At 44.5% G+C, this 26,225-nt stretch overlaps 3 protein-coding genes across 4 annotated transcripts; 1 reads left to right on the top strand and 2 right to left on the bottom strand.

Annotated features, from left to right (window-relative positions):
* Positions 1-4,082: 4,082 nt before the first annotated feature.
* On the bottom strand, positions 4,083-7,560 carry LOC109882883 (protein N-terminal asparagine amidohydrolase). The gene is made up of 10 exons (XM_020475059.2): positions 7,173-7,560; positions 6,870-6,972; positions 6,649-6,714; positions 6,444-6,555; positions 6,294-6,367; positions 6,132-6,185; positions 5,455-5,508; positions 5,277-5,374; positions 4,846-4,959; positions 4,083-4,643 (listed from the first exon to the last, which is right to left on the bottom strand). The coding sequence occupies exons 1-10, from the start codon at positions 7,251-7,253 to the stop codon at positions 4,473-4,475; spliced, it is 927 nt and encodes a 308-aa protein (XP_020330648.1). The 5' UTR covers positions 7,254-7,560; the 3' UTR covers positions 4,083-4,472.
* A 13-nt stretch (positions 7,561-7,573) lies between these two features.
* LOC109883060 (probable ATP-dependent RNA helicase DDX17) lies at positions 7,574-17,718 on the top strand. The gene is made up of 13 exons (XM_031832248.1): positions 7,574-7,882; positions 8,260-8,419; positions 8,518-8,614; positions 9,029-9,162; positions 9,584-9,649; positions 11,637-11,778; positions 12,046-12,206; positions 12,490-12,662; positions 12,915-13,025; positions 13,280-13,341; positions 13,462-13,521; positions 15,999-16,232; positions 16,451-17,718. Exons 1-13 carry the CDS (start codon positions 7,827-7,829, stop codon positions 16,978-16,980), a joined length of 1,986 nt encoding a protein of 661 aa, XP_031688108.1. The 5' UTR covers positions 7,574-7,826; the 3' UTR covers positions 16,981-17,718.
* An 87-nt stretch (positions 17,719-17,805) lies between these two features.
* On the bottom strand, positions 17,806-25,780 carry LOC109872167 (ADP-ribosylation factor-binding protein GGA1-like). 2 transcript variants are annotated; one of them, XM_031832252.1, is made up of 17 exons: positions 25,652-25,780; positions 25,039-25,123; positions 24,839-24,914; positions 24,616-24,714; positions 24,118-24,241; positions 23,168-23,265; positions 22,897-22,977; positions 22,402-22,539; positions 22,247-22,328; positions 21,769-21,879; positions 21,393-21,533; positions 21,170-21,234; positions 20,897-21,090; positions 20,573-20,796; positions 20,220-20,389; positions 19,909-20,019; positions 17,806-19,664 (listed from the first exon to the last, which is right to left on the bottom strand). In XM_031832252.1, the coding sequence occupies exons 1-17, from the start codon at positions 25,692-25,694 to the stop codon at positions 19,554-19,556; spliced, it is 1,953 nt and encodes a 650-aa protein (XP_031688112.1). In that variant the 5' UTR covers positions 25,695-25,780; the 3' UTR covers positions 17,806-19,553. The 2 variants fall into 2 exon arrangements, with proteins under 2 accessions (XP_031688112.1, XP_031688113.1); XM_031832253.1 differs by having other exon boundaries at positions 25,583-25,664.
* Positions 25,781-26,225: the final 445 nt, after the last annotated feature.

Raw genomic sequence — 26,225 nt, 5'->3', positions numbered from 1 at the left:
TGCAAAATGACCTCCAGCAGGCCACAAATGTGCATGTGTCTGCTCAAACGGTCAGAAAAGGACTCCATGAGGGTGGGTCCGACGTCCACAGGTGGGGCTTGTGCTTACAGCCTAACACCGTGGTAGACGTTTGGCATTTTCCAGAGAACACCAAGATTGGCAAATTCGCCACTGGCGCCTGTGCTCTTCACAGATGCAAGCAGGTTCACACTGAGCACATGTGACAGACGTGACAGAGTCTGGAGACGCCGTGGAGAACGTTATGCTGCCTGCAACATCCTCCAGCATGCCCGGTTTGGCGGTGGGTCAGTCATGGTGTGGGGTGGCATTTCTTTGGGGGGCTGCACAGCCCTCCATGTGCTCGCCAGAGGTAGCCTGACTGCCATTAGGTACAGAGATGAGGTCCTCAGACCCCTTGTGAGACCATATGCTGGTGCAGTTGGCCCTGGATTCCTCCTAATGCAAGACAATGCTAGACCTCATGTGGCTGGAGTGTGTCAGCAGTTTCTGCAAGAGGAAGGCATTGATGCTATGGACTGGCCCGCCCGTTACCCAGACCTGAATCCAATTGAGCACATCTGGGACATCATGTCTCGCTCCATCCACCAACGCCACGTTGCACCACAGACTGTCCAGGAGTTGGCGGATGCTTTAGTCCAGGTCTGGGAGGAGATCCCTCAGGAGACCATCCGCCACCTCATTAGGAGCATGCCCAAGCGTTGTAGGGTGGTCATACAGGCACGTGGAGGCCACACACAGTACTGAGCCTAATTTTGACTTGTTTTAAGGACATTACATCAAAGTTGGATCAGCCTGTAGTGTGGTTTTCCACTTTAATTTTGAGTGTGACTCCAAATCCAGACCTCCATGGGTTGATACATTTGATTTCCATTGATACTTTTTGTGTGATTTTGTTGTCAGCACATTCAACTATGTAAAGAAACAAGTATTTAATAAGAACATTTCATTCAGATCTAGGATGTGTTATTTTAGTGTTCCCTTTATTTTTTTGAGCAGTGTATTTCTCTGCTGCAACTACCACATATACAGTGCCTTGCGAAAGTATTCGGCCCCCTTGAACTTTGCGACCTTTTGCCACATTTCAGGCTTCAAACATAAAGATATAAAACTGTATTTTTTTTGTGAAGAATCAACAACAAGTGGGACACAATCATGAAGTGGAACGACATTTATTGGATATTTCAAACTTTTTTAACAAATCAAAAACTGAAAAATTGTGTGTGCAAAATTATTCAGCCCCCTTAAGTTAATACTTTGTAGCGCCACCTTTTGCTGCAATTACAGCTGTAAGTCGCTTGGGGTATGTCTCTATCAGTTTTGCACATCGTGAGACTGAAATTTTTTCCCATTCCTCCTTGCAAAACAGCTCGAGCTCAGTGAGGTTGGATGGAGAGCATTTGTGAACAGCAGTTTGCAGTTCTTTCCACAGATTCTCGATTGGATTCAGGTCTGGACTTTGACTTGGCCATTCTAACACCTGGATATGTTTATTTTTGAACCATTCCATTGTAGATTTTGCTTTGTGTTTTGGATCATTGTCTTGTTGGAAGACAAATCTCCGTCCCAGTCTCAGGTCTTTTGCAGACTCCATCAGGTTTTCTTCCAGAATGGTCCTGTATTTGGCTCCATCCATCTTCCCATCAATTTTAACCCTCTTCCCTGTCCCTGCTGAAGAAAAGCAGGCCCAAACCATGATGCTGCCACCACCATGTTTGACAGTGGGGATGGTTTGTTCAGGGTGATGGGCTGTGTTGCTTTTACGCCAAACATAACATTTTGCATTGTTGCCAAAAAGTTCAATTTTGGTTTCATCTGACCAGAGCACCTTCTTCCACATGTTTGGTGTGTCTCCCAGGTGGCTTGTGGCAAACTTTAAACGACACTTTTTATGGATATCTTTAAGAAATGGCTTTCTTCTTGCCACTCTTCCATAAAGGCCAGATTTGTGCAATATACGACTGATTGTTGTCCTATGGACAGTCTCCCACCTCAGCTGTAGATCTCTGCAGTTCATCCAGAGTGATCATGGGCCTCTTGGCTGCATCTCTGATCAGTCTTCTCCTTGTATGAGCTGAAAGTTTAGAGGGACGGCCAGGTCTTGGTAGATTTGCAGTGGTCTGATACTCCTTCCATTTCAATATTATCGCTTGCACAGTGATCTTTGGGATGTTTAAAGCTTGTTTAAATCCGGCTTTAAACTTCTTCACAACAGTATCTCGGACCTGCCTGGTGTGTTCCTTGTTCTTCATGATGCTCTCTGCGCTTTTAACGGACCTCTGAGACTATCACAGTGCAGGTGCATTTATACGGAGACTTGATTACACACAGGTGGATTGTATTTATCATCATTAGTCATTTAGGTCAACATTGGATCATTCAGAGATCCCCACTGAACTTCTGGAGAGAGTTTGCTGCACTGAAAGTAAAGGGGCTGAATAATTTTGCACGCCCAATTTTTAAGTTTTTGATTTGTTAAAAAAGTTTGAAATATCCAATAAATGTCATTCCACTTCATGATTGTGTCCCACTTGTTGTTGATTCTTCACAAAAAAAATACAGTTTTATATCTTTATGTTTGAAGCCTGAAATGTGGCAAAAGGTCGCAAAGTTCAAGGGGGCCGAATACTTTCGCAAGGCACTGTATCTTCTGTGATTTCCGCTCCATCAGTGCAGTTGATCACCATGGCTATAAACGCAAGACATCCAACCTTACTAAAACTCATTACATAGTCAAAAAAGTGAATTGTTAATACAGTAGTTTCCTTATGATGGTTCATCATGGCAATGTCTTTGGTGGCCCTAAAAAGTTTCAAGTTGATAGGCCACTGTGAAATTAATTTAGAAAGGAAAATGTGTCCATTGATAAAGATTGATTTATCAATAACTCAGCCATATTTGAACCAAAACCTTAGCTTTTCTCAAACTAAGTTAAGAGACCTGCCACATACCCATGTTATTTGGAATTCGGGTTCATGAGAATATGTTTTTCAAAGGTTTTCAAAATGTATCCTGACAGACCTTAGTCATTGATGCAAATTTGAGTCATGGGCAAGTGCATACATGGAGTGTCTGAAAGTAGGCGTTACTAAATAATTGGGAGGATCAACATAAGTGAGTGTATGGAAACCTAACAGCTAATTGGCCAGATTGGTTGCCACTCCAGACCTTTTTGCGTGGATGTTTTCTGTTTCCTTGTAACATTTTAGCTAAGCCTAACCATTTCCCCAACCTTAACCTCATTCTCCTAACCTGCCTAGCTAAAATGTGACAAAGAAATAGCAAGCAGCCACTGTTCTGAGGGCAAAAGGAAACAATATTAGGAAGGTGTTCTTAATGTTTTGTCCAGTAAGGGTACATCTACAGCTACTGGATAACATGACTACACCAGGTAATAGCATAGTAGGACTCAGATTAACACATTGTGCAATTCAACAGACCGCGTGGGTGCAGACCTTCGCCGAATCAAGAATTAAAACATCCCAACAACAATCATCAGTAATAGAAAGATATCATCTGTCCCAAATTGTACCCCAGTCCCTACATAGTGCACTACTTTTGACCAGAGCCCTATGGCCCTATGACTGCACTAAATAGGGAAAAGGGTGCCATTTGGGACAAATACATAGAGCTCCGCCTGTCCTGTCTTCACTGGGGCCAGCCGGTCAAGTAAACAAAATAAATGTTATTTTTAAGGCAATTTCAGCAGAAATGTTGCAGTTCGGGAGGTTCAAGTCCCTAGTGAGACACCATGGTAGAATTATGAGTTATTGAGAAAGATGGGTTCAGCTGTGGCTGTCGGAAGGGCAAAATTTATGAGTGTTGAAACAGAAATGTACAGGGCAAATGTTTGATGTCCTTCAATCATGCCCGCCCGCGAATCGGGCTTGGTTTTCCCAGCCTTTGGAAAAATCTCTTTGGGCCGGGGCCTTGTCTTGTTAGCCCCTCGGGGCGAGCGCACCCTCTGACCAGAGCACTCTCTGTGGGAGCGGACATTTGTATTGTCGATTTAAAATAAGATATACAAAAAAGTTTGGTAAACTATGAGACAGACAGTCCATAGATACAGCACTGGGGTTCAATCCAGATAGCTCTGTACTGTACATAGCTACCACGGATAAATCACATTTTATTTGTCACATGCGCCGAATACAATTTTACCTTACTGTAAAATGCTTACTTACAAGGCCTTAACCAACAATGCATTTAAGAAAAATAATTACTAAATAAACAAAAGTAAAAAATAAAAGAGCAACAATAAAATAAAAATAAAGAGGCTATATACAGGGAGTACTGGTACCAAGTCAAAAAAACAATAACATGTGACGCCCACAATGGCGTAAAGAGGAGGGTCACAGTGTCTTGTCTTCCAGAAGTTAAGGAGTGATTTAATTTCCGGACAGATTCCAGGGAAAGTCAAAGTAATAGGGGGTTAGAGAAGAGTCTCAAGCCCTTTATGTCTGGTTAACATTCTCCCAGTCCCCCTGCTCTGTTCTGCGGTAGTGCTGGGGCTGTCCTCCAGGGAAGACGCCGTCTGAACTGGGGTGCTCCAGGAGGAACTGGATGGTGGACTTGATGTGCTGGACAAAGTGTGGTGGCTCAGCCGTAGGGGACGTGGATAGGTACTGGTCGGGGGGTGGGGGGGGGAATAACATATCAGTGTTTATACTGATAACATACTATGCAAGATTCATTGTATCAGTGTTGACAGAAACAGGGACTATAACACATTAGAGGTTGTCAATAAGCTTTTAAAAGGGACATACAACTAAAGTTCTAGTGATTGTGGGATCAATATTAGTAATGTACTATTTTCTTACACCTTACCTTTAAGATGGTGTCATCGTCTTGCGACAGCCAGAAGGAAATATCCAGATTCGGGGACCACTTACATGGGCCTATCTTCACAACTCCTTTGTTCGAGTCATATATATCAGCCATCTGTGGAGAAACAATTACAATGTTATACGACTGTCTGATGAAGTGTAGTTAGCAACTCACGTATGGGTTCTATCCAGACACTCCACAAGCCATTCAATGTGTCATCTTTGATCTTTCTTTATATCGATCCTTCACAGTGTCAGAGATGATGTGCAAGAGCATAGAAAATATATCAGTAGACAGGAATTCTAGTTCTACTTGACATCCCAATTAGAGCAGGACCCAGCTAAAAATGCAGACAAATTTGCCAATCTGATGCATAGTGGCTCTATGACATCAGCCTATTTAAGGTTCTATATCTATGCGCAAGTCTCTACCTGGCCCCCAGTGAATGTCCGTGCTGATCGCAGCTCCTCCGCGGGTCCTTTGTAAGGGAACGAGGCGGGGAACACCTCCCCTGTTTTAATATTTATACCTGCAGACACACAGTCCATGCCATACTATAAACTGTGTGCTACACAAAAGGTGAATTTATTTGCAGTGTAGATACAGTACCTATGCCATGCACACCCGGTCTGTGCGCTCCGTCCACTAAGACGTCATTCATCTCTGCAAGTGGAAAAAAGAGAAAGAGCCTCAAGATAGGTAGGGGCAGAGTCAGATATACAGAGAGTTGGGCCAATGAGGGTTTCTGTCTGAACGTTCCGAGAGCGCCACTTCCTCCTCCATAGCTGTTGCTAAGTGATAATTGACACTTCCGCGTTGTGCTGTTAATTTCAGATAACCTATGAAGATGTCCACTGAAAGAAAATATGCAATTTGTTGACACCACAACAGTACAGATTTGGATACACCTCGAATGAGAATCAATAAAAACATATTAAATTCGCTCTCCTGCTTTGCATGTTTACAGGGGGTCATGTCATAGGGAATTATCGGAGGCGCGCTCATATTGTTACATCACCAAAACTTCAAGAATAAAGGCACTAACATGGCAGCCGTTCGATCATGGCCCCTGTGCTAACATGGCAGCCGTTCGATCATGGCCCCTGTGCTAACATGGCCCCTGTGCTAACATGGCCCCTGTGCTAACATGGCAGCCGTTCGATCATGGCCCCTGTGCTAACATGGCCCCTGTGCTAACATGGCAGCCAAACTCTCTACATATATAGCTCTGGGTTGTATAAAGAAAAACAGGCTGAGAGAGAATATAACAGAGTGGAAACATGTACCTGTGATGCAGCAGGTCTCCAGGTGAATATCCTCTTTCTGTCTCTGGAAGGCCGCTGCAAAACACAATAGAAGGGTTGTAGTTTCTCTATGCAGCCTGATAATAGTGTTGCTACTGTGGCAGTTGCATTCAAACAGGAGGGAAGAGAAGGAGATTCACGTACACAATAGGTTAAGGCTGAGTTTGTGGGATGTCTTTGACTCATCATCAAATCCTCCAACGAGGTAGAGCTCCAGCCTGAAGGAAAAGAAGCAAGGGGACAATTACGTGTGTGTGTGTGTGTGTGTGTGTGTGTGTGCGTGTTATCTCTTACCTGCCCTCCTTGGCAGGGTCCTTGCTCAGAGATGTGACAGCTTTGACGATGAGGGGAACCTCACTCCACGTGCTGGAGCCATCACAGTGAGCAAGGCAAGCAGCTCCACTTCCTACAAGATGGTACAAATGCAGACATTAAGAAGCTCATATCTTGATGCTATCATAGTATCTACAAACACACATTACATAGAGAACTGCAGTACCTGTGTGTCGCACCAGAACTAGGTGGCAGGTGGTTGCATCATCAGAACCAAGGACAGCGACAGAGTCTGGGGAAACAGAGGGACACATTTCGTCATGGTCGTGGATACTGTGCAGCGGATTTTTAGCTACAATTTATCGGTGTAGAGGTAACCGTTGGACGCAACAATATACTATGTTAAACTAGGCTGACCGATTGACTTAACTATAGGTGTATACTCACTGTCCGCTGGTGTTGTGGCTGCAAACTCTCGTTGCTGAATGTATAGGAGGCACTTCGGGTCGACATCTACAACCGGCTTGGACCGAAATACTCGGGCATTTTCCTATGGTATAAAATAAAAATGTCATTGCATGAAGAACAAATGATATGTTACTTAATGGTGATTAATTCCAACAATGACAACTTGCTTACGACATGACAGCTGCTAGTTTGCTTGGCTAACTAGTCAACTCAACGGTAAATAAAGGATAAATAAAATAAAATAAATACAAATAGTTTGCTTGGCTATTCCAGTCAACTCACCTGCAAATGGGGATATCTGGCGAACAAATCGACTGTCGAACCTGGTCGTTCGATTCTTCTATTTTGTATTAGCAAAGGCATTTCTCTCTACAATATAAATCTACCTAATATAATGTCATATTTCTCTTAATGAAACATGAAAACTAGACCTATTACACAAGACAGATTGTTAGCTAGCTTGCACTTCCTGGATCCATTTTCTTCTTCTTTTGTAGGCTTTCTCCTCAAGAACGTCACTCACTGTCACAAGATGTATTACTGCCACCAACTGTACACAAGTATTATTAGAGAATGAACGCTATAAAATGTAAATGTAGGCTACGCCGAATTCTCCATTTGCCCTACGCTCATTTGACACGAAACGTGCATGTTGTTTATGTGGGGTTACGACCCAAAACCTTACGTCCAGAGGGAGGGAGTGACTGGGGGAGTTGACGTGACGTGAAGCAGCAGCAACTGCATAACAAAAATCTGTTTTGGCTTGTTCAGTAACTTCAGGGCTCGTCTTACCTTTTAAGTTGTGTTTGTAAATAAGTGTTTAACTTTATTGCACTTTCCTTATAACATAATCTATTGTAACGGAATTGTAGGATCGAGACTGCACAACACCGTGCAACTCTTAAATATTTCTACAAGCAATTATTTATTGACGACATGAGGGGGAGTTCGTCGTACGGAGACCGAGATAGAGACCGTGGACGAGACAGAGGGTGAGCAGATATTTTCTGCAGCATGTGAAATATAGTTATAGCCACGTAGGAATATCTGTCATAAGTGTGCTTTTTATATGATACGGCGATATATTGGAAAGCTGTTTGACGTTCGTTGAAACACAACTATCTTGCTGAATGTCTACGTGCACGGGCGTGTCTCAGACATGTTGCACGCGCTCGGTTCGTGTATGATAAATAACTCTACTTGCTTGCAACATAGTTATAGGCGGTGCCCCGCCCCACCCAGGGAAAATTGCACTAACTCAAAATAGATTAAAAGGGCCAGGAACCTATTTAGTGACTATGTTGCAGTGTTACTAATCATGGATCGTTCATCCCCTTTTTCATCACTCCTCTTGCTGCATGTTCCATAGGCCTCGGTTTGGGTCCAGTAGCTGGGGCGGCCCTCCCCCTATGAAGAAGTTTGGGAATCCTGGAGAACGCCTTCGCAAGAAGAAGTGGGATCTGGACGAGCTGCCCAAGTTTGAGAAGAACTTCTACAACGAGCACCCAGAGCTCCAGCGCATGACTCAGGTACACACACAAACACAATATATACACATGCTCTTAGAAGGATGCTATCCATAGTGTGTCTATTGAGCCTGTTGATTCTCTGTTGTCTGTGTCTGCAGTATGACATAGATGAGTTCCGCAGGAGGAAGGAGATCACAGTCAGAGGTACTGGCTGCCCCAGGGCCATCACCGGCTTCCACCAAGCACAGTTTCCCCGTAAGTACACAACAGTAGATACCAGTTGACACTTGTTGAACCTATGTTATAGCCTGTCCCTTCACCTTTTCAGCAGTCATGACGTTAAAGAGATGAGAATAGGAAGTTGAACCCATTTTAAAGAGTTCTTGGAACACAGCCCAAGCTTACAAAAAACGAACCCCATAGGCTATTGGGAAGGGGAGGGGGGCTCATGGGTCACATTATTGGGTTTAAAAAAACAACACTCCAGGCCACTCTTGAACGTCAAACTAAATACATAGTATGTTGAAATTATAATGGCCTGCAAATTGATTTTGACAAATCGGTCAAAAATTTATCTGTGTGGCCCTCGGTTGAATTTCAAAAGCCAAAAGGTTTGCCCAACCCTGGCTATAGCTAACTATTCCTTTAATTGTTTCCCTTTGCTGACAGAGTATGTAATGGATGTGCTACTGAGTCAGGACTTCAAGGAGCCCACATCCATCCAGTCACAGGGCTTCCCTCTGGCCCTGAGTGGCAGGGACATGGTGGGCATCGCTCAGACTGGCTCCGGCAAGACCCTGGCAGTAAGGACGCCATGATAATCCAACAACACGCACAGTACCGACAGCTGCAACATCTCTGTCTTTCTTTCTTTCTTTCTTTCTGTCACACACACACACACACACACACACACACACACACACACACACACACACACACGCACACACACACGCACACACACACACACACACACACACACACACACACACACACACACACACACACACACACACACACACACACACACACACACACACACACACACACACACACACACACACACACCAACAGCTGCAGTATAAAAACACATAAACTCCCAGAGGAACATTTGACAGCTGCAACACACAAAGACATATTGACACATGAGGACCAATGTCCCTGGACTGTCAGATTGGGACATATACCTCATGACCTCATTGTACTATTTGGCGCCTTTTCTTGCAGTATCTGCTTCCTGCCATTGTGCACATCAACCATCAGCCCTATCTAGAGAGGGGAGACGGACCTATTGTGAGTACACAACTGGAAACTGCACACTGTTGCTTATTCATATATTTCAGGTCTGTGAGACTGGATTGTTTTGACGCTTTTCTATAGTGTACTTAACTCTGTTGTGTTTAGACTTACCTATGGTATGCTGTAGCTGTATATCATGTGTTATTAAAGGTTATACACTACCGTTCAAAAGTTTGGGGTCACTTAGAAATGTCCCTGTTTTTTAAAGAAAATCACATTTTTTGTCCATTATAAAATAATATCAAATTGATCAGAAATCAATCAAATTTCAATCAAATGTATTCATAAAGCCCTTTTTACATCAGCCGATGTCATAAAGTGCTGTAAAGAAACCCAGCCAAAAACCCCAAACCGCAAGTCATGTAGATGTAGAAGCACGGTGGCTAGAAAAAATTCCCTAGAAAGGCCAGAACCTAGGAAGAAACCAAGAGCGGAACCAGGTTCTGAGGGGTGGCCAGTCTTCTTCTGGCTGTGCCGGGTGGATTCTATAACAGAAATACAGTGTAGACATTGTTAATGTTGTAAATGACTATTGTAGCTGGAAATGGGTGATTTGTTTTTTCAATGGAATATCTACTTCGGCGTACAGAGGCCCATTATCAGCAACCATCACTCCTGTGTTCCAATACTACGTTGTGTTAGCTAATCCAAGTTTATAATTTTAAAATGCTAATTGATCATTAGAAAACATTTTTGCAATTATGTTATTGCTTCTGATTATTGCTTCTGATTAAAGAAGCAATTAAAACTGGCCTTCTTTAGACTAGTTGAGTATCTGGAGCATCAGCATTTGTGGGTTTGATTACAGACTCAAAATGGCCAGAAACAAATACCTTTCTTCTGAAACTCGTCAGTCTATTCTTGTTCTGAGAAATGAAGGCAATTTCATGCGAGAAATTTGCAAGAAACTGAAGATCTCGTACAACGCTGTGTACTACTTTCTTCAAAGAACAGTGCAAACTGTTTCTAACCAGAATAGAAAGAGGAGTGGGAGGCCCCGGTGCACAACTGATCAAGAGGACAAGTACATTAGGGTGTCTAGTTTGAGAAACAGATGCCTCACAAGTCCTCAACTGTCAGCTTCATTAAATAGTAACTGCAAAACACAGTGAAGAGGCGACTCCTTGATGCTGGCCTTCTAGGCGGAGTTGCAAAGAAAAATCCATATTTCAGACTGGCCAATAAAAAGAAAAGATTAAGATGGGGGAAAAGAACACAGACTCTGGACAGAGGAACTCTGCCTAGAAGGCCAGCATCCTGAAGTCGCCTCTGTTGACGTTGAGACTGGTGTTTTGCGGGTACTATTTAATGATTCTGCCAGTTGAGGACTTGAGGCGTCTGTTTCTCAAACTAGACACTAATGTACTTGTCCTCTTGCTCAGTTGTGCACCGGGGCCTCCCACTCTTTGTATTCTGGTTAGAGACAATCTGCGCTGTTCTGTGAAGGGAGTAGTACACAGCGTTGTACGATATCTTCAGTTTCTTGGCAATTTCTCGCATGCAATAGCCTTCATTTCTCAGAACAAGAATAGACTGACGAGTTTCAGAAGAAAGGTCTTTGTTTCTGGCCATTTTGAGCCTGTAATCAAACCCACAAATGCTTATGCTCCAGATACTCAACTAGTCTAACGAAGGCCAGTTTTATTGCTTCTTTAATCAGACTAACAGATTTCAGCTATGCTAACATAATTGCAAAAGGGTTTTCTAATAATCAATTAGCCTTTTTAAATGATGAACTTGTATTAGCTAACACAACGTGCCATTGGAACACAGGAGTGATGGTTGCTGATAATGGGCCTATGTAGATATTTCCAGCTACGATAGTCATTTACAACATTAACAATGCCTACACTGTATTTCTGATCAATTTGATGTTATTTTGATGGTCAAAAAATGTGCATTTCTTTCAAGAACAAGGACATTTCTAAGTGACCCCAAACTTTAAAACGGTTAGGAAATGTATTGATATCTCTCTCATCAGTGCCTGGTCCTGGCCCCGACCAGAGAGTTGGCCCAGCAGGTGCAGCAGGTGGCTCGTGATTATGGCAAGACCTCCCGCATCAAGAGTACCTGTGTCTATGGAGGAGCACCCAAGGGACCGCAGATACGTGACCTGGAGAGAGGTGAGGAGCTGCGGGTTGAATTAAATGCTGTTACAAGTTACTCACTTACTTATATTGTTTGTGCCGACTACAGACAAGACCTCTCCACTTCTGATGATCTAAAACCTGATTGGCTCCCTGGCCCCAGCTTAACTTAATATTCTGCACTTCCCCTTCAGTTACTAGTATCAAGATTGAAAAAGTTACAAGTATTGGAAGTAATCTCACAATTGGTCTCTTCTGCGTCTCTTTTGAAACTGTGACACTTTGCATCCTATGTCCATATAGGTACAGAGATCTGCATCGCCACCCCGGGGCGTCTCATAGACTTCCTGGAGGCAGGGAAGACCAACCTGCGGCGCTGCACCTACCTGGTCCTGGATGAGGCTGACCGCATGCTGGACATGGGCTTCGAACCACAGATACGCAAGATCGTGGACCAGATCCGGGTAAGCCAGGCACATGCTATACTTAGCAAACCGCACACACATCTCCTGGAATTAGGCAACTATTATGACTGTGTAATAAATAGCCATTCATGGATTGTTGGGTAGGTAGATGGATACTCCACAGGGTGGTAGATCATCTCTGTCTGTCCAATCTATCTTAATGACAGTTGATATAATATCAATCCATCGCAAATAACTAAATACTCATGTTATAGAATAGAGTAATAGTGTATTGTCCTCTGAGGAGGAATATCCCCATTACCGTTCTCTCCCTGTGCCCCAGCCGGACCGCCAGACTCTGATGTGGAGTGCCACCTGGCCCAAGGACGTGCGTCAGCTGGCAGAGGACTTCCTGCGGGATTATGTCCAGATCAACGTAGGAGCTCTGGAGCTCAGCGCCAACCACAACATCCTGCAGATAGTAGACGTCTGCATGGAGAACGAGAAGGACAACAAGTTAGTGAGGCCAATGGACAAGATCCATCTCTAGTTTTGCATTCTGTTCATGTCTCCTTTCCTTAATCATCGCTGATCTGGAAGGGATGAAACCAATGTAGTTAAAAGTATTCAGTATTCTTGGTTATGAAGGACAGGAACAGAGTGCAGGATGCTATCTTTTTATAACGCTGAGAGAATATTAGTCTTGGGATTGTAGTGATTGAGGGATGTTTTCCTAATATCTTTCCTCTGTCTTTTTGTTGATGTCAGGCTGCTCCAGCTGATGGAAGAGATCATGGCTGAGAAGGAGAACAAGACCATCATCTTTGTGGAGACAAAGAAGCGCTGTGATGAGCTCACCCGCAGGATGAGAAGAGATGGGTGAGACGGAGAGAGACTGAGGGAAAGCACAGACTTGCAGAAATGGGGTTTAAGTCCTCTTTCAAAGCTATGATACTGACTATGCAAAACAAGAGCCAGTTGTGGTTTCATATGGAGTGTGTGTTGGGCTTCTTAGTCAGATAAGAGTGTAGAGAAATTGTCTAACTGTTCTCACAACTGCCTGCCTTATCACGTCCTGTTCTGCTGTCTCAGCGGTCTGTCCCATGGCAACATTGTTGTGGTGTGTTTTCTAGGTGGCCAGCCATGTGTATCCATGGGGACAAGAGCCAGCCAGAGAGAGACTGGGTTCTGACAGGTAGGTCACATTTCAACGGCCATGCTTTAGTCTGGCTTTGGTGAAATGTGTTTCAGTATGGGGTTTTCTTCCGTTTTTTTGTCTTCTACCTAACGCCTTTGATTTTGTCTGAACTTTCAGAATTCCGTAGCGGCAAAGCCCCTATCCTCATCGCCACTGATGTGGCGTCTCGCGGTCTGGGTATGTCTTCTCAACATGGAATACACACACTCACGTGTTCACACTTACACTCCTACAGAGCACAACATACAGATTCAAAATGTATACACACTCTCCAACACACACAAACAGAGAAAAACACACACAATTAATGAATGTGATTTTTGTTGTTGCATAATTTCCCATCCCGTTTTCCAGGTTTAAGATTTACGACAAAATCATACATTTGTCTGCAAACATGTAATAGCGGTGTTATTGAACCTGTAAACAACAACGGAAAATCGGTCAGCACTCTTTCTACAGCATGACCTCTGTTAATGACTTTCTGAAGGAAAGTAGAAACACCAGTAGCCTGACAATCCCCCAGGCCTTCAACTCCACAATGTTTTACAGTCTGTTTCTTGTTACTGCAGTCCAAAACGTCCTTCGACCGGGGCACTCTGGCACGCTGCCTAAATGGGGGTGTGATGGGGGGGGGGGGGGGGGGGGGGGCAGATGTCCCCGTGCTCGCCCCAATACCCTCCTCTCATGTCTCCTATATGATGTAACCCAAAACATGAAGGAAAACATCCCAAATATTCAGTATTATATGTGTGATTATTCCTCTGTTTACATCATTCATAGTACTGTAGTTATACTGTATTTTTTCTACAGGTATTTTCTAGGTAGGGTGTGTTTTAGGAGCATCTAAGTGAAATCGACAGTCAGTTCTCCCCATGCCCACCCTGAAACTTGTACAGAAGTGCCCTATTCCACCTCCCTAACTAAATAGGTTAAACCTGGAATCTGAGAAGGGGATGTTGGTTTTGCCAAGCTACCTATGACTGTGTCTTTGTTCTTTTTCTCTCCCCCTCAGGGTTGTGCAGCACAAGGCAGCTCCAGCACATGCTGGTGTCAGACAGTACTGGGGCTGCCCTCAGTCACGTTAGCAGCTAGCCAGGGGCTTGTCTAGTTATCAGAAGGATTCATCCCCCCCATTCTCCTCCTTCTCTGGTTCCTAAACACCCCAAATAGACCCCCACAATAAACTGAGGGTATATGATTATCTGGTTCCTAAACACCCCCATAGACCCCCATCATAGACTGAGGGTATGTGATTCCAGCGAGCTCTCCTTGGGATCAACCTGAGGTGCCTGTCTGTCCCTCCGCCCGTCCGTCCAAAAGGCAGACAGACAGGGAGAGTTAGGAGCTCGGCTGGATCGAGTCCTGATCGATTTGCGGAGGTCCTGCAACTCGGCGAGAGAGCAACAGAACCGGCCGTTGGGGGGGGGGGGTTAGCGGTTCTGCTCATGTCCGACGTTGCTGGTGTATGCGAAGGGTGAGGGGGAAACGGGGGGCTAGTTTGGGCCCCCTCCTCTCTCCCTCCCCCCCAGCGCCTCCAAGCGAACCAGGGCTGATCAGGACAGGACAGGGGGTGACTGACTACCCTTGTAAAACAACTCTAAAGGGGTAAGTACCTCAACACCCCCTTTCCTACTACACCTTCCACGACCTCCCCAGTCGCATCAACTCATTCAGGTAGTTTCATCGATCCATATTGAAGTCAGTCACAGAAAGGTATTTGTTGAAGGAATTGTGTTGAACTCTATCCTCCAACATGTACTCCATCACATTTTCTCTTGGTGGAAACATATTAAGGTTTGGCAGGTTCTGTGAGTAGTAAAATGGCCTCCCTTTGTAACTATGGAAAACAGGGGAAAGGTCCAAGGAGATGTTTTGTTTTCGGACCAACCCAGCAGTGTTGTCAGAGCTTCTGTAATGAGAAACAGACTTTTTTGTCCTTCTACTGTCATTTCAACATCCGAATTTAAAAGAAACATTGGAAACACTTTTTACTCTTCTGGTCTGATCGTGTTGACAGTGTACTGTCACTCATTTCTCCATATTCTTCTCATAGCATTTCTCAGCAGAGAACATGTTACCATGGTGAACTAAATGTTCTGAATGGTTATACTATTATGTAAGATTGCGTAAAGTGTGCATTGGTGAGGGTCCAGACAGAGAATGTCACATCCTCTCTACCTAATGCTGAGTGGTTCTCTCTTGTCACATTCTGATGGGGTTTACCACTAAACCTCTAGGCCTCCAGTCAAGATATTTTGACCCGAAACTGACTAATTTTCAAAGGTTTTACTTCAAGAATTAACACTTTTATTCTACTTCAATTTGGATACATGTATATTTATTCTTCTGTCAATATTGGACAGGTAAGTGGTAATCAATATTTATACAATATTAATTATATAAAATCATCCACTTTTCATCCATCTAAATAATCATCCACTTTTCTTTCATAGCTTTGGCGTTGTTTGAATACCATCTGTCTTCTTTCTCACTGTACAAAAATCTCTCAAACCCTCCTCATCTCACCCTCCTCTCCCTCCAAACCCTCCTCCTCTCATCTCACCCTCCTAACCCTCCTCTCCCTCCTCTCTCATCTCTCCCTCCTCACCCATCATCTTCCTCTCCCACCTCTCAAAACCACGTTTCCCCCAAAGACGTGGAGGATATCAAGTTTGTCATCAACTATGACTACCCCAACTCGTCTGAGGACTACGTGCACAGGATCGGCCGTACGGCCCGCAGCACCAACAAGGGCACGGCCTACACCTTTTTCACCCCGGGTAACCTGCGCCAGGCCAGGGACCTGGTCCGAGTCCTGGAGGAGGCCCGGCAGGCCATCAATCCCAAACTGCTGCAGCTGGTTAACTCTGGACATGGGGGAGGAGGTGGTGAGACTGGCTTGATTCACACTATAGGGTCAACCCGAACCAGACTATGCTGGCTCAATTGAGGAATGGGTGTTATTCTATTCTATCACCTTTACCATCTCACATCCAAACATAAACTACACATTCTGTGTAACCAGTGATGTTTGACATTCTTAAACTAAAATATTTAATCTTATATTATGACATTCTAATCCTCCTATGTGAATTTTCTTCTCCAGGTGGCAGGATGCGTTACCGTGGCGGCGGCTCCAGCGCCAACAACCCCAACATGATGTTCCAGGACGTGTGTGAGCGTCGCTTGCGCTCCGTCAGCGGGGGCAACAAGCCAGACAGCCGCGGCAGCAGTTTTAGCCGGGACGGGCGCAGTGGCGGGGGTCGGGACGGAGACCCTAGGTCCTCGTCCTCTTCCTCCAACAGGGACCGAAGCAGGGTCAGCCGGGGGAGTTACGGCTCCGGGGGGGCTGACCAATACCAGAGCTATGGTGGTGGTGGTGGTACCCAGTACAGCTCCAGGGTTGGGGGAGCAGCTAATGGGGCCCCTAGGGGTAGTAGTGGTGGGGGCCAGAATCGGTCCAGTCAGCCCCAGGGTGTGTTCGGTCCAGCTCCTCCACCTCCAGTAGGGCCCAAGCCCCTCATGGCCCAGCTGATGGCCCCGCCACAGCCCCCTCTCATGAGCTTCATAGGGCAGCCTCCATACCCCTTTTCTCCTCACCCGCCACCGCCTCCTACACCCCCACCCAGGAAGTAGAATTACGATACAGTCATGGTGCTTGGAATCCAAATCACCATGGTCTTCAAACCCTAGAGTTTATCAGTGAGTAACTGTAACGTTACTCCTCTGAAAGGGTGTTTAGAGTTGCCGTCCTGCCCTTACCTACCATGGTAAGAAAGCATGAGGTAAGGACTAACATATAGCTACATGGTTTTGTACTTGTTTGTTTCGCGATGATTTTGATCTGAAAATAAATATATAGTACTCATGCATGATACACTTTTAGCTTTTCATGTGTTCAAGAGTAGTCCGTGCGTGGCCAGAAAATTATATTCTGTGAATCTGAAGCTGTGACTCTTTGGTATTAATTGGCACGACAGGAGTTGATATTTCCATTTGCGATTTACTCTAAATGGTGAGGTTCTAGTCCTTTAGTGAGTAACAAATGCTAAAATGTGATATTTCTTTGTTGCCATGTAGAACTCCAGTGATTTTATCAGTCAGCTATGCATTATATTATTCTATAACTTTTTCTATAAACTCTTTATAAACTGTATGGCTATACCATTTTCTTAAGATTCATATTAAAACTATATCAGGAGAATTTGGGAATGATAATCACAGTCACGTGTCAAAATCCCATAAGTCAGCACATTGAGTGTTGCGTTGTGAATGTTTAGTCAACATTTTATTGGAAAGAGGTAATTCATACTTATGTTCTTTTTCTACATTGCTTTATTTCACAGGATTTCAATAAAGTTTCTGAAACCAAAATCCTTGTAATTGTTGTACGGAGTACAGAATAGGTAAGCATGAGTGAACATTCATTGACAACCACCAATAGACAAAAGTCAGTTTAAACCCCCGAGAAAAAGAATAACTTTATTTCCCTTAAATACATATTTGCACTACATTCTCACCATTCACCCGTCAATATTTATTTGCTCTCTTTAGACTTTTTTTGGCAAATGTACATAATTGCAGAACCATTATTATTTACAAAGTCAGAGCAGGGAATGGGTAGCCTGAGTCCCAGATCTGTTTGGGCTGTCTTACCAGCTCCTACAGTCATTGAGTTCACAAGACAGCACAAACAGATCTGGGACGCAGGCTAGGGAATAAAGGCAGGGAGGTGGAATGTGGAGGGGAGCTGCAGAATGACGTGAGAGATGCAGCTGCTGCATGGTTGGGCCACTGTATCTGCAATAGACCGGTGGGGCTGCTGGCTTCACTTCTAGCCAAGCACTAACATGGTACCTGATCAACTAATCTTAGTCTTCTATAAATCATTTTATTGGTTGAATCGGGTGTGGTACTACTTGACTGGAGCAGATATGATTGGTCGCCCCTAGATTGAACGGACACATCATCAATGACCATATTCGTTTCACATCTCACACCAAAGGAAGCATAACCAAATTTCGTAAGAAAATCAGTAGTCCAACTCCGAAACGGGGAAAAAAATTTGACAACCAAATTAGCATTCGTATGTACATGGAAGGTAAACAATAAATACCCAGACACATAAAGAACAAACTCTCAGCTTTAGGCACATACGGCAGATTTAAAACGGGGTCAACACTGACAACTCAGTACTGAACTAACACCTCTCCCTTTGGGTCAACGTCAACAGCTGAAGGTGGAACAGAGGACAGCAAATGAGGGAATCATATTCATGTGCAAAACCAAACTAACAGGAAGTGCATGCATCGTGTAGTGGAATGAAATCACTAACGGCTGTTTAGATCAAAAAAAATGATTTCAATAGAATGAATAATAGCGTCATAGATTGGATATTCCTTCACAGAAGATTGGACAGGATATACATTTGTTACAGCTTCAGACACCTACTGCCCAACTTATCATATGACAGTCACAGACCCAACTGGTCTTACGCCGTACAAATAATAGAAAATACAATACTTTGGGACTACACTATTTGAGTGTCATATTTTGTGCAGAATAATGCTATCAGGTGTAGCCTGAGAGAAACAGTTCCACACACATTCAGTTTAAAAGGCTTCGACTTCTCACAGCAATGATTTGTTTTGGACAGATCACGTGAGGTGGTTATTATACAGTAATGCATTGGAGACTAAGGGCTGATTGTAGTACAGTCAATGGAATGAAGAAAAACACAAAATGGAGTATGAAAGATGACAACATGGGGTGGTGGATCATGGATGGGACACATGGATGGCATAAGGGAGAAACTGCCCACAAATAACTTATCTAGGATCCACTTTCCCTGCCAATATTCAATCCATAATAAATGGGAAGACATAAGGGCTCGGACACACCAATAGCGTTTGCCTGCCGAGTGTACTTAGCACCTCTGAACAGAGAACCGGAGGTAATTTGAAAACTGAGTGCAAACCGATTTTACATGTAGAATTACGTGAAAAAGTCGGTAGTCAGATGTCAACAGCACACATTTGGTGTGACCCTTAAGGGAGAAACCGATCCCAAATAACAGGTCTAAGACCAGATTTCCTGTAACCATCACAATGTAAAACGCCATCTTTCCCTGGACCAGTGCTTGGGGGGGGACCTTCGACCTACACCTAAGGTAAGCAGCGGATCAGGTGACAGGAAGTTGATCAGTCCCACTAAAGTTTCCCCCAGGTATCTGGAGGGGGGAACTGTTCTACATCGCCGGATTCGTCATGTGATTCTTCTCCCAGGTCAAATGTGAGCTTGTATCGCAACCGGACCATCTCCTGAAAGAAAGAACAGAACCATGTTAGGCTACAACAGGAAAGGGGACAAATCAACATGCTTTCTGCTTGCACATGTTTAAGTTCTGTTTTGTTGCCACGGTGACAGTTTGTCACCTCAGGGCTTTTCACAGCTACAAATGAGATGCTGACTGGGCAGTTTTTTTAAAATGAGCATAGGTTAAACACCTTGGAAAGAAGGCGGGAGGAGTCTGTGTCTGTGTGTGTGTGTGTGTGTGTGTAGTACCTTGTGAGGATTGGCCAGCAGTAGGACCTGTGTGATGGCGGCTGGGGGTAAGATGGGGTTGAAGGCTGGAAGCTCAGTTCCTGAAGGAGGCTGTAGTTTCACCTTCATCACCTAGAAACAGACAGGAGGAAACACATTACACTCAAACTACAGTCACAACTCAGCGCACATAGGTTACCGCAGAACACAACCATCTAATCAGACAGAGTGGAAATTAGGGACGAACAAATGATAGAGGTAGAAGATGGATCACCAAGGCAAATTAGAGAGGGGGGGGGGGGATTTAGTGAGAGAGAAGAGACAGGACCAACCTTGGGTACTGCAGACTGGAAGCGGATGTTGGTGACTGGTATGGGGGCGGAGGACAACATGGAGATGATCACTACCAGCACGTCAGGTCGAGAGGGAGGAGAGTCACGGGCAAAGTGGAACAGCACCCGCAAACTGTGCTTGTCAAATACAGTCACTGGTAACAAGCTGCCTAGAGGACAGACAGAGGCTTAGGGTTAGTTCAAGCCCAGCCATCACCATGTCTGGAGACATGTTGCAGGTAATGGCTGGGTGGGTATGTTATAGTTATTATTTGGAGTCTGGTTTGGTATTTTTCTTGCTAACGTTCAAAACAACCATACAGTAATACAGATTGATCAGACAATTGGCTTACTGGGCTTGATTGATTCCAAGGGCACAGTCACGTTAGCTAAGGAGATGTCGTTCTGGGGGGCTGGGGTAGGAGGCCCGAGGCTGGGCAGGGAGTCTAGGAGAGACCCAGGCTGCTCAGAGGGGAAGGCCAGGACAGGGCTGGGGGTGGAGGTGCTAGTAGTGTTGGTACTGGACTTGGTCTGGAGATCTCGCAGGGTGGGTCTGGACTGGGGCTGCAGTTTATCCCTGTGAGAGGGAGAGAGAGAGCAAGGGGTCAGCTTTTTTAAGAGAAAACAAGTGTTTACGTTACAGATTAGCAGCTGCCTCTCTGGCTTGCAGTGTTTACCAATTGACGTGCTGCGTCCCCGGGGGTAGGGACTGATGCAGCAGGGTCTTGCCCAGCAGGTCTAACTCATCCAGGGCTTTAGGGGAAGCAGCGGGGGCCCCCCCTGATGGAGCCTGGGGGATAGGGGTCACGGCCGGTAGCAACACTGTTGCAGTAGGCAGCGCTGGGACGACTGGCTCTACACTGTCAGAACACTGCGCAGAAAAACACTGTGTTAGGGACATTTTGTGTGTGTGTGTGCGCATGAGTCATATGCTGACAACTCTCTCTCACCTGAAAGGAGTTCCAGTCTCCCGACTGAGGAGTGTGGGTAGAGTTGGGCGTTACGTCATTGAGTCCTGAGTGAAAACAACAATAGAAAGAGGTTGTCGACACAAACCGAGAGGGAACACGATGCATAACCACAGTTGGACGAGTCATGGCAAGTTGGAAAATAATTGGGCAATTTAATAAGAGTAAACAAGCTAGCGAAACGACATTCAGAACTGCTGCTTACCTAGTGACATGAGCTCATCATCTAGCAGGCTGATACCCAGTTCTTGTGACGGGGTCTGTAGTGAGGGGGTGTCTGGGTAGGAGGGAAGTCCAGTGGGCGATGTGTCTAACCCTGTCAGGTCTAGGAGGGCTGTGCTACTTCCTGTGGAGAGATCAAACGTCAGTCTTTGTGATCAAATGTTTTGAAACTACTGAACGAAACACATCTGTGAAAATGAACAGGGAAACAACCTGGTTGATTATGCTGGATGTCCTGAGGTTCAGTCTGTGCATGTGTGAACATGATGGGAGTGTGTAGAACAGTGTGTCTGCCCCTCTGAGACGCCAGCAAGTTCAGGTCGTGACCCTCTCTCTCACCTGGTGACCCTCTCTCTCACCTGGTAGTATGGGCATGGCTGTGCTGTCTCCGTTCACCTCTTCTCCCTTCACCAGCTGTCTGTACAGGTTGATGACCTGAGTCAGGCTGTCGTTGGCCTGCAGGATGTCAGCTGGCGTAACAGAGACGTACACAGAGGTGAGCTATGCAATGCGTCGATACAGAACACTACATAACCATATAGTACTGTCTAACAACCGTACAGAGGATGCATCACTCTTCAGCCATTTTGAATCATGCCTCTTGTATTGATCACACTATATGTATAGAACAAAGAAGGCCCGCACACTGTTAAGGCTCCTAATTCATTGCTTTATTGACAACGTTTCGATCCGAAACGTATCTTCGTCAGGTCCTGACAGTGTGCGGGCCTTCTTGTTCTATACCAGTATTCTTTATTAGCCCAGCACCTATGTTTTTAAGAATGTGCGTATGACCAAACTTTTCTATCACACTATATGGAAACATAAGATTCTCACCCAAGGCCTCATCGTTGTCCTCTGTGTCGCTAGCCAATCGGAACAAAGTAGGCCTCATCTTTTCACAGCTCTGGTATAGGTCCTGCAAACACAAACACATTTAGAAATAGCCCATTGCACACACACAACTCTAGGTGGTGTTGCTCTGTGCTAACCTTGATGAGTTCCTGATTGCTCTGGGAGCTGCTCTCCTTGCTATAGTCTCCCAGTAGCTGGGTCAGCAGGCCCACACTCTCCTTCACCTCCTGGATGGCGTTCACACGCTTAGACACCTTCTCCATTCGCTTCTGGTCCTGGAGGACCGTAACAGAACACACACACTCAGAACACTGCAATAAAATAAAAACATTATCCCATAAAATAAAATCTGGAGCGCTCTGAAGTCTGCATAGGTTATTTTATTGCAGGCATATACAGTACAACTATGAGAGCAGTTGTAGGGATAGTAGATCACAATCGTGAGGGAGTTCAGAATTCAATCCATAAAAATCATTAGAAGTGCTTTGACGATATGAAGTGCTCGCTGTTTACTTAGCGTACGAGTAATAAATCGACTGCGTTGTGAATGCAATAGGCCTATATGCATTGATTGACTCCCACCCAAACAAACACACAATCACACAGACAGGAGTAAAAAGAGTAGGACACACCTCCTGCACCATTTCCTTAATGAGTTTGTTTGCTGCTCTTAGATCTTCAGGGTGAGTGCTATTCAAAAGCCGAGACAGCATCTACAAAGGAAGGGAGGGAAGAGGAAGGAAAACAGGGGAAAACAGGAGGAGAGAGGTAAAAGAGGGAGAGCAGGCCGTTAGGGAATACATGAAAACTACAGTGGAAGAATGGAAAGACATTAATTCAAAATGTCCGCTAATGTCATCTCTATTGACAAAACTCAAGGGGCTGCTTCATTGTCATCTTTACCTTGGACTTCTCCTCATCCTCAAAGATGACGCTCTTAGTTCTGGGCGGAGGGGGTGGGAGGGGCTCATCAGGAAGTACCGGGTCCTGCTTCACAATGCCTGGAAGAGAGCAGGGAACCCCATCCATGTCACATGAATAAACAGCCTGTCACCGGCACTCCCTACAGTGTATAGTACATCATGTATATACCGTAGGTTTCCGGCACGTTGGTAATAACATTGTTTTCCCCATGAAGTTATTGTAAACACAAGCAGCGCGACCAACGGATTTAGGGCCAGGCTAAGAAATATTGTTGGCTGTCACTCCCTGGAGCAAAACACTTAATTACATAGTGCTCAAGTTATCTTCCATCATTCTAAACAAACAGCCATACTAAACAAACAGTTTCTCTCTCTCTCACTTAGACGGACTAAGTGAAAAAAATAATCATTCTGGATGCAGACTCAGAAGTTTCAATATGATTTTGTCTTCTATAAAAAGAAGAAGTGAGATTGACATGGGGCGGCAGGGTAGCCTAGAGGTTACAGCGTTGGACTAGTAACCGAAAGGTTGCAAGTTCATATCCCCGAGCTGACAAGGTACAAATCTGACGTTCTGCCCCTGAACAGGCAGTTATCGCACTGTTCCTAGGCCGTCATTGAAAATAAGAATTTGTTCTTAACTGACTTGCCTAGTTAAATAAAGGTATAAAAAATGGACAAAATACTATTTATATCAGGAGCACATGTTAGGGGGAACATACAGATCCACTGATCCACAGTTTTTAGTTAACTCCTGAAATGATCATAAAGTTACAGTACTGTAATAAATCATATGATTTAGCCATATTCCTCATCCTGAAGTTCCATCATAGTGAAACCAATGAGAGTTGATAGAAAAGGATCATCACAGAGAGAATGTTTTATTTGACTCCTATTCTTTCTAGGTGTGTCATCACTATTAAAGCTCACCTTGTTTCTTCAGCATCTGGTAGGCGTCTGCTATCTTGGGCTCGTCAGGCAGACCCACCGTCCAACTGAACATCACCTCCAGAACCTTCTTCTTCACTGGCTCTGGGGCCCGAGTACCCAGGTACTGCACAGGAGACGAGATTTAGGAACATCAAAACAGACAGAATGGAAAACTGGGTTTTGTTTGTTTATAAAAAAGGGGTTGTGTTACATAAAGGGTTGTTCCATTTGATTTCAATCAATTGTTGTCCGCACCCTTTTAGATTTGACCAAAACTTTCCATACATATTTGCCCATGGTAGAAGGTAGAAGATCAGAAAGTGACTTATTGGACCGATATGACAAAACATTCAGGTGCTCAAAATTGACCCATTTTGCATACCCCACTTCTACCATGGGAAAATATGTATGGAATGTTTCATTCAGATCAAAACAGGTGCAGTCAAAAAGTGATTTAATTCAAATGGAACCCTAAAGAAATAGCCCTCGAGACAGTACCTTGGGTGAGACCACCTTGATGAGCTCGTTGAGGAAGCGGAATTTGCCCACTTCATTGTGGAACCTCTTCCCACAGTTCTTCATGCACATCTCTAGAACCTAGGGACACATATATGTTATGATACTGCTGGTGGTGGGATCACTTACAATTAGAATATTCTGGCTAATGGAGATGTCAGTGAGCATGTCAACCAATACATTACCCTGATAACGGTATACTCACCATTAGTGCTTGCATGGCCTCCCATTCTTGGGGTGACTGGATCTTATGGGCCAAAAGTCTGGTAGCCAGTTGAGGACTAGGGGGGAGGGAGGGGACATCAAATAAGAGTATCTGTATGGTTTGCCATATGTTTAACATGTTGAGGTACTAACTGACAAAGCAAGCCTATGACCAGCTCTCCACATGTTGGTCCTTCTTACCCTTCAGGCTCATTGTTGAGCTGTTCACAGAAGCCCTGGATACTGTCCCAGTCCGCCTCCTTGTTCAGAGGGTTGGTGGCTTTATCTGGGGAGAATAAAAGCAAATTCCAGAACCTGGGGCTTATCAACATTTTCAAGGGTTTCTCGCTACCCTAGGACCAAATGCACAAAGAAAGTTTTCGTGTTTACTTGCTGCAAACGTTAGCAGAATGACTCCTCCCCAATGTATTTGCCCATTGACACTTAGCCACTGGATAATGTGGCTATTTAGCTTAGCCAGTCTGATTCACCAGTTTCAAAGTCGTCGTATTTGTAACAAATTGCGTATTAAGAACATCTAAAATAAACGATATTCGTGCTTGTCAATGCATTATTCTGCGTAAACAATACAGGGGTGAGGTCTGTTTTTGTTCCGACCTTAGTAGCGCTACGTTATAGCACACTAGCTAGCACTTTGGATAAAGCATCATCATCACTGTGATGTTCGTCCACTGCACATACAACAATTATACTCATAACACTACAACTACAGGGCATTCTCTACCTCAGTTTTCTGAAAGTAAATTGGTCACGTATTGAGTCGTTATAGCAGTAAAAGCATCGTATGACTCACTGACGCGAGACTCCAAGCTCTCCTCCTCTGGCGGCGCCGCCATTTTCGGGGATTCCGATTAGCTGGCAGCTATCGCGTTACTTTGCCAGTCTCATGCAACGACGTGGGCGTCATCATATCAAGCCATTCTTGGTAGTCCCTCTACTACACGGTTGTCGTGAATAAAAATTGAGGTGCGTGATGATGCATTTTATGACCGAAGTCATCTTGCACCAAAAGCCTCCATGTCAAGTCATACTTTCCTCTTTTGTTTGTTGATATTTGTTAAGATAAAATAAAACAATGTCAAGTCATACTGCCACATGTCAGCCCAAGACCTGCTGCTCTCATCCAAATACACAGACACCATAACTCTATGTCATGTACGATCATCTCATCTTCCATGATTGATATTCCAGGATGTTTATGTCACTTTTCTACACAGATACCATGAAAAGGCACAAAGTTATATGTTTCGTCGTCACATGCAAAGGCTCCATCAGGAGAGAGACAGATACATTGCGATAGAAACACACCCAGTAGGCTAAAGCCTTCTGGCAGTTGCCCATGGTATATTTATGTTTTTTTTAATGAC

The sequence above is a fragment of the Oncorhynchus kisutch genome, linkage group LG1, assembly GCF_002021735.2.
Source record: "Oncorhynchus kisutch isolate 150728-3 linkage group LG1, Okis_V2, whole genome shotgun sequence".
NCBI lineage: Eukaryota > Metazoa > Chordata > Actinopteri > Salmoniformes > Salmonidae > Oncorhynchus > Oncorhynchus kisutch.
Note: the sequence above shows the minus strand (reverse complement) of the source record. Positions and strands in the feature narration are given on the sequence as shown.